The 15,072-nt window shown below is 33.2% G+C and overlaps 1 protein-coding gene across 1 annotated transcript in view; it reads left to right on the forward strand.

The window, feature by feature from the left end:
- The window catches only part of LOC132101384 (cell migration-inducing and hyaluronan-binding protein-like), a 108,713-nt gene extending 95,497 nt beyond the window's left edge, over positions 1 to 13,216 (forward strand). The window contains exons 21-29 of the mRNA XM_059506312.1: positions 2,551 to 2,731; positions 4,177 to 4,392; positions 4,637 to 4,848; positions 6,629 to 6,814; positions 8,331 to 8,535; positions 9,712 to 9,801; positions 10,545 to 10,702; positions 11,724 to 11,824; positions 12,893 to 13,216. Of these exons, the coding sequence (XP_059362295.1) occupies positions 2,551 to 2,731; positions 4,177 to 4,392; positions 4,637 to 4,848; positions 6,629 to 6,814; positions 8,331 to 8,535; positions 9,712 to 9,801; positions 10,545 to 10,702; positions 11,724 to 11,824; positions 12,893 to 13,020 (1,477 nt within the window). The 3' untranslated portion in view covers positions 13,021 to 13,216. The remainder of the gene's footprint in view (positions 1 to 2,550; positions 2,732 to 4,176; positions 4,393 to 4,636; positions 4,849 to 6,628; positions 6,815 to 8,330; positions 8,536 to 9,711; positions 9,802 to 10,544; positions 10,703 to 11,723; positions 11,825 to 12,892) is intronic.
- The last annotated feature ends 1,856 nt before the right edge of the window (positions 13,217 to 15,072 follow it).

A 15,072-nucleotide genomic window follows, 5' to 3' on the forward strand; every position in this document is an offset into this window, starting at 1 on the left:
TATAATACAAGTCCTTTATCCATGATATTGCTGAATCAGGAGTGAAATATGCACAGACCAAGCACTGATTACAAGCAAAAACAGTCCAAAACAGTTCTTAAAAAATCTGGGTGTACTTTGATGTGAGAGGACAACAGGGGATGGACTTATTCACTGGAGAAAACATTATTATGGATTGTGGACTCAAAGCCTTTTTTAGCCAGAAGCAAAGGTTTAAAGTTAAAATGCCTTAACGATGTATTTGTTTCTAATAAACATGCTTTTTCACTTCACATGATGGACTTGTGACTGATGGACTGGAGTAGTGTGGATTATTGTGATGTGTTTATCAGCTGTTTTGGCTCTTATTCTGACGGCACCCATTCACTGCAGAGGATTCATTGGTGAGCAAGAGATGTAATGCTACGTTTCTCCAAATCTGTTTCCATAGAGAAACAAATTCATCTACATTTTGGATGGCCTGAGAGTAAGTATATTTTATTTTTTTGGGTAAACTATTCCTTTCAGAAAGTAAAAAGGCCAATTTTAGTAATTTTGACTGAAGGTGAAATGTGTAGTTTCTGCTACACCTGCAATAAACTAAATAGCAAAATAAATAGCTGCAAGCCTTAATTAGTGGAATCCAGTCAGTAGAGGAAATTGCTGCAAAGATGAAATATCTTTAGTGAGTTCTATTTACAATTGGGAAGAAATCAATCCAAAGTTTCAACTTTTACTTTGTTTTCTCTGACGTCTGAGAGCAATTTATCACTAGACTCCTTTATACCTGACAGGGCTTGAGGATTTCATGTGCTTGACTTTCATCTGTAATATTGCAGCTCAGCATCTGTCACTTTATATTCTGTCTTCTGTTCCTATAGAACATGCTGGATTTTGTGTGGATGTGTACAAAAAATGAATGCTAAAACAATTTTACCATCATTTTTATTGCACCCATGAGTCAAACTGAAAAAATCTCTCTCTCTTTCTCTGAAAAGTGTCAGGTGCCTTCTTTAAACTTCAAGCTTTATTCTTTTAGATTGTAGAAAAGAACTTTAATTTGACAGTTCAGCCATCACGGTCATTTTAATTGTTCTCTTAAAGGAACAGCCATTTGTAGAAATGATAAGCCACATTAGAACAGCAATAGTGGTTGTAAATAGATTAGCAAAAACAGCTGATTCAAACAAAATAGCAATTTTGTACCAGTTGTTATTTATAAATTCACTACACATTTATAAAGTCTACCTTTTTGCATTTGCATTGACAAGCTTGCATTTTAATAAATACATTCCAAAAAATGCATCTGTTTAACTTTTGCAAACTTATACTGGCTATTCAAAGATGCCATATATATATATATATACACACACACACACACACAGTTCTCTAGTTGCTAGGCAGCCATACATCCCATCCATCCCAAAATGAAAGAAAATGCAATTAACCCCAGACCCATCATGCTTGCCAAGTTTGGCAAGTTTCCATTTCTGGGAGTGCATGTTATAACTGTTCAAAATGAAGAAGAAAATAGAAAGAAGAAGAGCAGTTTCATTCCTTATAACTGTTCCAAACCCCAAAAAGTAATACGTTAATCTTTTCTGTCTAAAAATAATAATAATAATAATAATTATTATTATTATAACAGTAAAAATGTATCTTAGTCAAAAAAATGTATATTGTATGAATGCACTAGTCATTATTTTGTTATTCAAAACAGGGTGATTACTGTTAACTAAAAATTTTACAAAATAAAATGTAAATATTAGATGGAAAAAACTAAACAACAACGAGAAAGTCTGCAATTGGCAAATAACTGAAATTAGTTTGTTGAATCACAAAAATTACTAATTGGAAATAAGTATAAACTAATGCTAAAATGAAAATAAATGTAACCTAAAGAATAATTTAAAAAAACAATCAATAAATATAATATTCTTATTTATTTATTTTATTTATTACTAATATTTATCATTATTAATATTATATTATAATATTCTTATTAATAACAACAACAGTAAAAAAGTCATTTCAAGATTTTTTTCTTTCTTTCTCAAGACAAGGCAAAAAATATTTTTTTTGTGATTCAATTCACTGTTATTATCATTAAACTATTTTAAAAATGTAATTGAGATAAAGCTAAAATAAATCAAATATGAATATTGGATGAAAAATCAATCAAATACGTTTAGGTTGAATTACTAATATTACTGTCTGAAGATAAAAAAATTAAACTACAAACTTTACTAACTTGACATGAAAAAGTACATAACAAATATAAATATAAATTATATAAACAAGATTTTATATAAAAACTATTTGAGTAAAAATACATTTTCAAGGTGATAAAAGACACTATATAATAAAAAAATGCAAATAAATTGTCATTTTTAATTTAGTGCATCTAGTTTCTCAGAAAATACCATTTCTGTTGATTTTGTAAATGTTTTTCTCCGTTCATATTTGAAACTGTCCACTGTCCATTGCATCACATGGAGCAAGTGTCGCATCCTGGAGGTTATTTGATGAGTGCAAACCAGTTCATGGTTGTCATTGCCCTCTGCCCTGCAGGAACTTCCCCATTCGTGGAATGCAAATCTACGATGGACCAATCAACATCCAGAGCTGCACCTTCCGCAAATTCATCGCTCTGGACGGGCGACACACCAGCGCTTTTGGCTTCCGCCTGAACAACTCGTGGCAGAGCTGCCCGAACAACAACGTCACCGACATCACCTTCGATGAAGTGCCAGTAAGCGCCGCCCCTCGAGCGATGTCCCGTATCATCCAGATCTCTGTGACCCCTGTGGCAAAATATATGTCAGCACTCATTGTGCTCTGAGCTACTCTGATTGATTCTGTGCAGGTTGTCAAAGAGGATTATAACATTTTAGAGCGTCTCCTCACTGACAGAGGTTGTCCTTCCTCTAGTTATAATCACATCTCTCCCACCTTCCTGTCACTTCCAATAGTCAGATATGAAGCTTCATTGGCTGCAAAGTCTAATGCACAGATCTGATTAGGATTGTGTGGCAATGCATATTGAATGCCAAAATAAATATTTTGAGCATTGCTTGTGATTTATGATATATACTTTCTATAAGTGCACAGCATTGCTTTAAGATATTTCAAGATATAAGAGTCATGCATCCCAAACAAGTCAAGGCAGAGAACTAATATAAATGTAACAAACTGTATTTTTAATTTTATTTAATTTTAGGCTCATCCAAATCAGAATTTAAAGTCATACATTTTAAAATGTAATGTTATAATAATACTTGTTTAACTTTTGCTTTATAGTGTTTATTTAACCAGACTATCCAAAAGTAAGCATTACCAAATGGATATTTAACATACTATACTGTTCACAATTTTGGGGTCATTTACATTTAGTCATTTAGCAGACACTTTTATCCAAAGCGACCTACAAATTAATGGGTCAGTAAGTATGTGTATATATAAAGTATTAATTTCTTTAAAAAAAATTAATTATAAATAAATAAATAAATGATTATTTATAATTGTATTTTTTTTAAAGAAATTAATACTTTAAATCAGCAAGGATGCATTAAATTGACAAGAAGTGACAGTGCAGATATTTATGTTTTAAAAGATTTCTATATTAAAAACTAAAAATCTTTCTGTTTATCTAAGAATTCTGACAAAATGTATATTTCTTGAGCAGCAAATCAGCATATAAGAATGATTTCTGAAGGATCATGTGACTCTGAAGACTGGAGTAATGATGCTGAAAATACAGCTTTGATCACAGGAATAAATTACATTTTAAAATAGATTACAACACCATTCAGTCATTTTAAATTGTAGTTGTAATTTTATGTATTTATTTTTTTTGCTGTATTTTTGATTAAATAAATGCATCCTTAGTGAGCTTAAGATACTTTCAAAAACATTAACAAAATCTAACATAAAAAAAATGTAAATGGTACAGCAGGTGTGAATATATCAATAGATCATGTACAATATTCTCAACTAAGATGTTTAAATGTAGGTTAGATATGTGTCAGCTTTAGAACCAATTAGATTTATTGGTGCAAATCAGATGCAAACAAAACAGTTACAAAATCAGATTTTTCATTTTGTAACAAAACTTGTCTTCAGAGAAGTTAAGTCATTTATAAATAATTTCCTCATTTCCCATGTTTACTTATTCCTTGTCTCCAACTGTGGCTCTAGATTACTTCGCGCGTGTTCTTTGGTGAACCGGGCCCCTGGTTCAGCAAGATGGAGATGGACGGTGACAAGACGACCATTTTCCACGACAACGATGGCTCGGTGAGCGAATATCCAGGCGCTTTCCTGGTCAAAGAGGACAACTGGCTCCTGAGACACCCTGACTGCATTGACATCCCCAGCTGGAGAGCTGCCATCTGCAGCGGGCACTACGCCCAGGTGAGTCTGACCCATACCCTCCTGGTACTCCCAAAACACTCCCATGTTTGGTGCAACAAGCATGTTCACTACATGTTCAGTACATTCCCAGAACTTGTGTTTACTTTTTTTTGACAAAGCCGGACACCTGGTTAAACTTCTTTGAAATTTGTTTTCTTTAGAGAAAGGCAAAGCTGTCAAACACTCAAGGGTTTTTTCACGTGCACTTAAATACCATGCAAAATATTCTGCCCCCCACCTCCAGATTTACATCCAGACCCGAAACCCAGCCAACCTGAACATGAAGATGGTGAAGGATGAGTATCCAGACAAGCCGCTGGAGCTGGTTGGTGCTCTGGGAAAGAGGAACCACTACCAGCAATTCCAGCCTGTGGTCATGCTGAGTAAAGGATACACCATGCACTGGGACCAAGCAGCTCCTGCCGAGGTCACAATCTGGCTCATCAACTTCAACAGGTCAGCGAGCGAGCGATTCCATCGACTGAGCACTGCACTGATGATGCATTTTTGTTTGCCAACCCAGGAGCTCACATCACCCTGGTTCCCTGGACAAAGACCCAATAGGATTTCTCCATTGGATTTTGGAATAATGCAGAAAATAATGCCTGTGACCAACAAAAGCATGAGATTCTTAAACATTTTGGTCCATCATGATAATCTTCACAAATTAGTATAACGTCCACACACTAAAAAGTGTTGGGTAGTTTCAACCCAACTTTGGTCAAATATGGACTAACCCAACCATTGCGTAAAATTTTTACATCACATTTTTAACCCAAAAGTTGGGTTAGTCCAAATTTGACCCAAAGTTGGGTCGAAATAACCAAGCATTTTTCAGAGTGCAGCCTAAATAAAATCACCACAAGAAAAGAGTTAAACATACTCCACCATGGTCAAGTTAATTCATTTTTACCATCACTAAGCTTCTGACAACTTGTTCAGGTTTTATTTAAAAAATAAAATAAAATATTTTCCTGAGTTTGGATTAGAATACTCCTTTTATATCTTGAGCTTGTGTTCACCACAGACTTCAAAAAACACATTGACTTCAGTACGATGGATCTAGAAGGGAAAAAATGCATCTCGTTTCTGGGTTTTAGCCGACAAAAATTTTGTCACTTCTGCAGCACACTATAGTCTTGATAGTTTTCACTTTGCTCAGGTTCAAGCTTTTCTTGTTGACAAAGTTCGGGTTGAATTTATCACCTTTAATTATTGATATCTGTTTTCAACAAGAGAGCATTTTAAAGGTCTCCCAGCAGTTTTCCACCAAAATAAAAAAAAGTTTGATTATAAATAATAATTAATATGAAATACTTATATTTATTTTTCAGTACTGTTGCAACAGTAGTATATTTCTTTATTGATGTTTTTAATTTGTATAATTTAAAAATGTCATATTGAATTCCTTCTGTTTTGTCGTTAGCTGATCACATGTCTGTTTCTTCAGCTATAAGGAAATTGGGGGCGGGGCATTCTGTTTGTCCAAGCAGTGGGTGTAAATGCAGCCTAATAGACCTGTCGCTATATCATTAATTATAATCAAACCACAATATTAACAGAAAATCATGGAAATTACTCACTGCTCTTGGCTGGATGACTTAAGTGGCTGTAATGAGCTCACTAGGATCAAATGTGAGAACTAATTTAGAAAACTGTACAGCTGAATTTAATTTAAAATCTTCTTGTCAGTGAAACTCCAACATAATCACTGGTAATGTATCATATTAAGATATGAATTCATGTATATCGTTGTGAATGTGATTACTTCATTATTAGTTTGATTTCTGAATGTTTATTTGAATATTTTATTTTATTTATTTAGTATCTGACTTGCTTGTAATTAGTTTCTTTGTTCTTGGTTTAATTACTGAATGTTTATTCGTCTTGATTAATTCCTTGTTAAAACATGCAGCGGTTTTTACTTAATTAAGAAACAGTTAAGAGAGCTGCATGCTGTTTTTATTTTCTTTGTTGATATTTATATTTATGTTTACTTTTTAAATGAAGGATAATCCAATATTACATGAACAGGTGCCAGAATACAGCATTATACATAAAATATGTGCACAATTATGTCCAAATAGCAAAGTTTATAACAATGATTATCAATTATATTTAATAAAATACACATCAATCCAGATCCTCTGAACTAGGACTGTTGCGCCCCCTAGTGACTGAGTTAGCCAGTTAGCATGCTTTACTCATGACAGTATTGTTGTTGATTTATTTACAGGAATGACTGGATAAACATAGGCGTCTGCTACCCAAAAGGCACAGAGTTCACCGTAATCTCTGACATCCACAACCGCCTGACCAAAGAGACGAGGAAGACCGGGGTGTTCATGAGGACCACTCAGAGAGAAAAGATGGGCCACTCTCACCAGACGAGAGGATATTACTACTGGGAGGAGGACACTGGGTAAGAGCAGATGTGTCTCTGCGTGGAGACTATCCTCACTCCTGTCTGCAGCTGCAGGTGTGGTGCTAGTGAATGTGAACAAAATGTCATAGCAAATAGAAATGGCCTTCTTTAATGATAAGAATAGTTGAGAGAAGACAGGAGATGATGCAGAGAAGTGTGGGATCAGGATCAGGAAAAGACGACCCAGTCTTGGGTCAGTGTTGGTGCATGTGTGCTAAATACTCCAAATGCAATACTGATAAATTGAATCACTACACAAGTAATTGAATAATCAACATAATACAATACAATACAATACAAACCCGTCAATATGTATATATATATATGTGTGTATTGATAGTATTATATGACATTATATTTGCAATTTATATTAATAATATTTATTAATATAATAAATTTTATATAAACATTTAGTTGTCATTTTACTTACACAAATATATATATATATATATATATATATATATATATATATATATTTGTGTAAGTAAAATTAATTAAAATTAAATAAAGACAAAGCTGAATATTCAGCAGTCATTATATGTAAAAAAATATATAATAATTGTGACATAATGTGTCTTTACTGTGATTTTTATTATTATTAGTTTTTTTTTAACAATTGAATGTGTCCTTGCTGATTAAGAGACAATTCTATAAAAAAATAATAATAATATAATAAAAAAAATTTAAAGTGATTTTTGAAATGCTGAGGCACGGATTCCACAAACAAATATGTTGTAATCACAGGTATAAATAACATTGTAAAATATATTAAAATATAAAGTAGTTATTTTAAATGTGTGTGTGTGTGTGTGTGTGTGTGTGTGTGTGTGTGTGTGTGTGCGTGCGTGCGTGCGTGCGTGCATGCGTGTGTCACTTGTTTTGCCCATGGGTGATTTTTATTTTGTTGTTGTTGAACTGGTGATAATTGTATTTGACCATAAAAAAGAGCAAATGATTTCTTCAAATGATACAAATGTCCCATCTGGCTTCATTTTTTTTTATCAATGACCCATAAAGAAGGTCTTTCTCCATCTTTTACTGATGAACGGCTGCATTTGTGATAGCTAATAAACTTATGATCAGTTAAAAAAAAAACACACAGAGCAGAATGAATCCATTATAAAGTCAAATTAAATAAATATGTTTACGGCATTAAATAAAATGGATGTTAAATATATTCAACTAAATGTTCTATACTGAGCAAAATAAAAGTTTTTATAAGACATCTGTGTTTTCATAGAGTATGAAAAAATAGCTTTTCTTAATTTAGCTATGTCAGTCTTCTTTTGCTAATAAAATATAATTAAACTGTAGTGATGAGGAATATCACTCGATTGGAACTGCTGTGAAATTACCCAGGAGGCTGGATGCTAAATGCTGCAGTTTTGTCAATTATAAGTTTTGATGTCGTTTCAAAAGTCACAGCTTCCAAACTCCCGCTGTTGCTCCCATCCGTGTGCTGATCTCTCTCTCTCTCTCTCTCTCTGATGTCTGTCTGCTGTGTTCCCCGCAGGCTGCTCTTCCTTAAAATCAAAGCGCACAATGAGAAGGAAGACTTTGCGTTCTGCTCGGTGAAGGGTTGTGAAAGAGTGAAGATCAAAGCGCTGATTCCCCCTGGCAGCAGCCCCAGTGACTGCATGACTGAAGCCTACCCCAAACACACAGAGATGCCCATCGTAGATGTGCCTATGCCCAAAAAACTGCCTCGCTCCAAACTGGTGAGGAGACACTTTTGACTCTACAGAGCATCTGTGTTTGAAGTCTAGTGTGATGCTGCGGGTTCCTTTGAGAAACAAACAACAGTGCTTCTGTCAGCATTGCAGGTGTTTGATGGTCTCCTGGCAATCAAATTGTCCAGGATAAATGAGAATATGCAGTGTTAGCGTTTGTTCAACAGATAGTCCTCTTTCTGTGAACTGGTTCCTCCATTGTGGTTGACTGAAATGGGTTTTAAATGTCTATACCCACATATATATGAATTTATGTGAATTATACAAAGATAATATACAGAATATATGATAAATTATATAATGATTAATATTATCGATATAAATTTCTTCATTGTGTGTGTGTGTGTGTATATATATATATATATATATATATATATATATATATATATATATATATATATATATATATATATATATATATATTTATACACACACACACACACACATATATATATATATATATATATATATATATATATATATATATATATATATATATATATATATATATATATATACACACACACACACACATATATATATATATATATATATATATATATATATATATATATATCAAAATGTGTCTATTTATATGTGTCAAAATAAATAGTGGTCAACCAATATGGATATTATTATTATAAAAAATCCATACAATACAATTGATATATTATACATTTACAATTTACATTTATAAATTATTTATAAAATATATCAATGTAAATTATATATAATTATTTAATATATTTGTATATATTTACATATAGCAATGATTGCTATTTTAAATTTGAATAAATAAATAAATAATAGATCTAACAAATGACAAGAAAATTACACGAGAAATTATAATTAAATAATTAATGAAAAATAATTGTGTGTTTTCCATTGTCAATAGGGTTGAAAATGAAAGGAGTGCTAATGCTTATTCAGTCAAGTGGAGGAAGCATATTAGTCTATCACTTATCATCATCTGCATCTGTGTTCATATGATGTTATTTTTCCTATTGGTGCAGTCAGTTTTCTCACAAGTTCAATTGCTATTAGTTTAACCACAATGGCTCTTCGAGTTCTGATATTATGGTATATGCAGGTTGTAAGTGCAATCATCTAGAAAGAAGATATTATTAAATGTATGATTATTGTAATCTCCTGTTTCCTTTCCAGCCTCACACGCCGGAGCACTTCCTTGAAGTCAAACTAGAGTCCTATAACACGCGCTTCTTCCACATCAAAGAGGACTTCGCCTATACTGAGGTACAAACTCTTAATAATGTGCTATTAACACCTGCAGCATCACTTCTCATTAGCTGGTTAGCTTGCCTACGCCTATGGTGGTTCGCTGGAGTTTAGCTGGTTTAGTCTAGGTTTAGCTGAGCATTAGATTATATTATTTTTTTAACTAATTATTTATTTATTTGTGAACCCTTGTCAAAAAATCCTATTGGAATTTCACTTTGTCTTATTGGATCTTACTGGATTCTTAGAATCCTATTGGACATTCTGATTGATTTTATTGGAATTTCACTTTGTCCTATTGGATTTTACTGGATTCTTAGAATCCTATTGGACATTCTGATTGATTTTATTGGAATTTCACTTTGTCCTATTGGATTTTACTGGATTCTTAGAATCCTATTGGACATTCTGATTGATTTTAATGGAATTTCACTTTGTCCTGTAGGATTTTACTGGATTCTTAGAATCCTATTGGACATTCTGATTGATTTTAATGGAATTTAACTGTGTCCTGTAGGATTTTATTTGATGCTTAGAATCCTATTGGACGTTGTGTTTTATTTAATTGGATTTAATTTTTTCATGTAGGATCTTTTATTGATTTGTATCATATTGGACATTGTGATTTTTAAATGGAAATTTATTTTGTCTTGTAGGATAATAGTGATGTTGTTGTTGTTTTTAGATTTGTGGAAAGATGATTATAGGGATAGAGACAGACCAAGATAAAACAAATAAAAACAAAGCTTTTGTTTCTGTAGGTGAATGGCAAGAAGATCTACCAAATGGAGGACGGCATTCATCTGACTGTGATCGAAGGCCACAGCGGTAAAATCCTGGAGTCTAAAGGCTTCAGGAACTCCATACTGATGGGAATTCCAGCTCAGCTAGAAAACTACATCACAAACCTCAAAGACGAGTAAGAATAATATAAAATATATGCATGAATAGTTAATGGCCATACAAAGTCAAATGCATGTGCAATGAAATTTCTAATTACTAGGGTTTCTATTCAGCAGGGAGGCATTCAATTAATCAAATGCCAATTGTTCCTTAAGCAGCAACTCAGTATATTTGAATGATTTCTGAAGGATCACGTGACACTGAAGACTGGAGAAATGATGCTGAAAATACAGATTTGATCACAGGAATAAATTACATTTTATAATATATTCAAATAGAACACAGTTATTTTAAATCGTAATAATATTTATCTTCTCACTTCTCCATTTGAGCTACAAGATTGATAGAAAGATTAATGCTGCATATATTTTCATGTATAATGCATGAATCAACAGATTACATGCATACAAAATCAAAAGAATTATATACTGTGTCATTGAAGCTGTTGTTTCTTGTGTAAATCAAAACAAAACAAGGTTTTCAAGAGGTCAGCAATGATCTTTTTGTTTCAGTTTTTAAAGAAACTTTTTGGGGGGGGGGGGTTTACAGCATCTCATTATCAGCCATCAGAGATGTTTCACTTCCCATAGCACTTCGATGTAGAGAATTATATGTTGAATTCGAGTGGATCCCACAGGCTTTGTGCGACACATGGCACTTTCCAAATTGGTCTGTGCTGTGAAGTGGGAGTGCAGATATTTTATCGGTTCTGCACAGTTAAGTCGGATAGCGCTGGAGTGTTTGGATTCTCACATAAAAGCACTGAACAGGAGAAAACCACACAATCATTCAGGGGAAACCAATTGTATGTTTACATATGCATCAGTGGCCTTGAAATTTAGCTTGGGTGGTCACTGAAAAATGGTCAACTAAACTACAATATCACAAGTTTTATGTAGGTAAAGTAAAACAAAGTGAAGCCTAATTTGAGGGGTGTAGCAGCCACGTCAGAGGGTTTTTCTTTGAATACTTTTAATGTGTTCCTCCTCTATTTTTAACCGCTGTGTCTGACTGAATCTCATTTTTTGCACTTGTAGGTCGGTGGTTTTGGTAACGTCTAAAGGGAAACTGGTCACCAGAGGGCCATGGACCAAAATCCTCCAAACCCTCAGAGTAGATCATACGGTGAAGTTGAAAGGTAATAAGATTCCCTCGTAATAATTCAGCATTGTGATAGACATCTCTCATTATCAGTACATGAGGGAATTTACATTATTTATAGGTATGAAACAAATGTGCATACTAGGAAACGCTTGTAGCCAATCAATGTAGATCATATTATCTAGTACGTAATGTATTTTGATCTACCACACTAAAAGGTTTGGGGTCAGAACAAATTAATAAAGCTTTTATTGATCAAGATTAAATTAAATGGATCAGAAATGGCAGTAATGTATTATGTTAAAAACTATTTTAATTTCAAATGTAATGACTACTGAAAATTCAGCTTTGCATCGAAGGAACAGATAAAGTTTTAAAATGTATTCAAATACACAGTAGCTCTTTGAAATTGTAATAATTTTTTTTTAAAGTTGTTTTTTTCTTTCAAAAACATTACAAAATCTCACTAAAACCAAGCTTTTGAACTGTTGTGTATCTGTTAGTGTCTCAGATAAGGATCCACACTTATTTTTAGCTATAGAGTTTCATCCCAATGGTATTTGGGATGCTTTATGATAAATTACCATTACATTCGTTAACAGCACCAAATGTTGCACAGACCATCACCGCATGACGAGTCTGTACTGAAATGAAAATGAAAAATACTCCTACACAAGCAGATTTTCTGATCCTGATCATCTGCCTTTATATTTTCCTGTTATTTTGATGACTGAAATGAATGAATATTGATTGATTTGAGATTATTTTATTCTATGAATAAAAGGTTTTGAATGATATGGGAGAAGATGAGACTAGCACAGCTGAACTACCGTTTCATACAATATTTTAAAATAAGAAATAATATTGTTCAACAAGGATGCATTGAATTCTGAGAATTGCGAGATATAAACAGAATTACAAGATTTAAACTCTAGAAAGCTGTTAAATAAGCACCACAACATCAAAGACTGTATAATTAAGTAATTGACACTTTTTACAGTTTGGCAAATGTTGACGCACATAGTAGAATCTCAAACTGGCCTTAACCAAGATTTTTGTCATGAATGAGGTAATTAAAACTCATTTTGTGGCCTTTTTTTTCCAGATAAACTTGCCTTTGTGGGCTTCAAAGGCTCTTTCCGGCCGGACTGGGTGAAGATGAGTGTTGATGAAGAGCGGGCCAAACTCCACCTAGTGCTGCCCATCCCTGTGATTAAGATGATGAAGCTATGAAGACGAGCAACACACACTGCAGGACTTCTCAATCTCGCTGTAGCAGCACTGCTGGACTAGCCCAGCTACAGAACTACTGATCCTAAAGCACCAATCACAGCCCAGCATGTGTTTATGTTACCTAAAAACCCCTCCCAGCAGATTACATTGTATGTGACAACGTGGACGTTGTGATTTTTGGATTGTGTCGTCAGTTGAGTTTCAAAAAAAAAAAAAAAAAGCGAACGCAACATTCCTTGTTTTTATCCATTTCTGTGATGTTTGCTTTCATGTTACATGTTTTTTCTAAATATGTAGAAAAAGAGGTTTCAGATTGTAAATGTCGTGAGGGTTTTCTCATTTTAATTTTGTTAGTGTTGAATAAGAGAATCAGCAAAACAAACAAACAAAAAAATTATAATCTAGCCTTAAAGGAACAGGTCACCCAAAAATGAAAATATCACTCATTTAAATTTAAAATTAAAGTTAAATTTTCCAAATTTAACTTCCAAAAGCACTATGAATGTAGTCCATGCATCCATATTTCACATCTTCTGAATTAATCCAATATTTTTAAGTGAGAAACGTCATGTGTTGTACATGAACATATTTAAAAATAACAACTTCTACATTTTTTGGTGAACCGTTCCTTTAAATCGAATAATCAAGAATGGATTTGAATCTGAGCATAAGTAAATGCGAGTCTATCATAAAATGATCAAATCTGGGATTAATTGGCTTTTCTTCCATTTGGCAAGAAGTACAACATTGTCCCTTTGCCGAAATAGCTGGTCTTTTTTCGGAGCTTGTAATTTGTTAGTGTTTTTGTATGTTTTGTGTGTTTCTAAAAAAAAAAAAAAAAAAAAACCTAATCCTGATTGATAACAGAGATATATTTTGTACTTATTTATTGTACAGGCACTATTACACAAATCCAGAAGGGACATCTTTTAAGGGACTTTTAAGTTGTAATGTAATTCTGTTCTATCTGTAAAAAAAAAAAACTATAATTTTCAATTCAAATATACATGACATTAAGTTGTATATGGATGTGATGTAAATGTGAATGATTAATAAAACCGTATTACTTTAGATAAGAAAAAAATATATAAAGACTTTTGTACACAAATAAATCTTTTTTTCCTCAAAATTTTGTAGTTATGCTGTGTTTCTGTATATGTATTTTTACTTCGCTTTTTTATTACCTGGAGATGACTTGGAAAAGCACATGAACCATATATTGTTTTAATCGTGTGTTTACAGTCTTCACGTTTCATCGGTCAAATCGTTTCTTTCTACTCGGCTTAGTTACAGCTGAGGTTGCTTTGGCTACAGGGAAAGCTGGATGCCTTTATCCATATTAAGGATTTCCTGGTACATGTTTATGCCTCGGTCTTGAGTGTTTTTAGGGAATATTTGAATTTGTTCACATGCTACTCATGCGCTGGACAGTCATGCATTGGACTCTACTGAATGATGCACTTCAGAGGGGATTTTGAAGTGTGAATATGCAATGATGACTAACAAAGATATTTGTATATACCCTCCAGACAGTAACATAGTGTCGACCCACATCTGGTATGAGTGGAATCCACATACCCATACAGTTTCCCACATCTGAAGAAGCATTTCCACAGCGACTGTAGAGCACTTCATGGTGCTTTACTGTGCAAACATGTCCAGATCATTAGGGTGCATGCATGTGTGTCCTTTATGGTCATATTTCCAAACCATCTGCTGAAGAAACTCTTCATGGTCCCCTACCCCAACATGAACACACAAGACATGTACCATCAATCAACATCAGCTTATTTTAAAGTAAATTCCAGCATCACTCTTGTGATGTTTGAAATGCCTTTGTGTGATAGGAATCTGTACTTGGACCCACGTGTATATCTAGATAGATAGATAGATAGATAGATAGATAGATAGATATACACACATACATACAGGTCCTTCTCAAAAAATTAGCATATTGTGATAAAGTTCATTATTTTCCATAATGTAATGATAAAAATTAAACTTCCATATATTTTAGATTCATTGCACACCAACTGAAATATTTCAGGTCTT

Source organism: Carassius carassius, chromosome 2 (assembly GCF_963082965.1).
Source record: "Carassius carassius chromosome 2, fCarCar2.1, whole genome shotgun sequence".
Classification (NCBI taxonomy): Eukaryota; Metazoa; Chordata; class Actinopteri; order Cypriniformes; family Cyprinidae; genus Carassius; species Carassius carassius.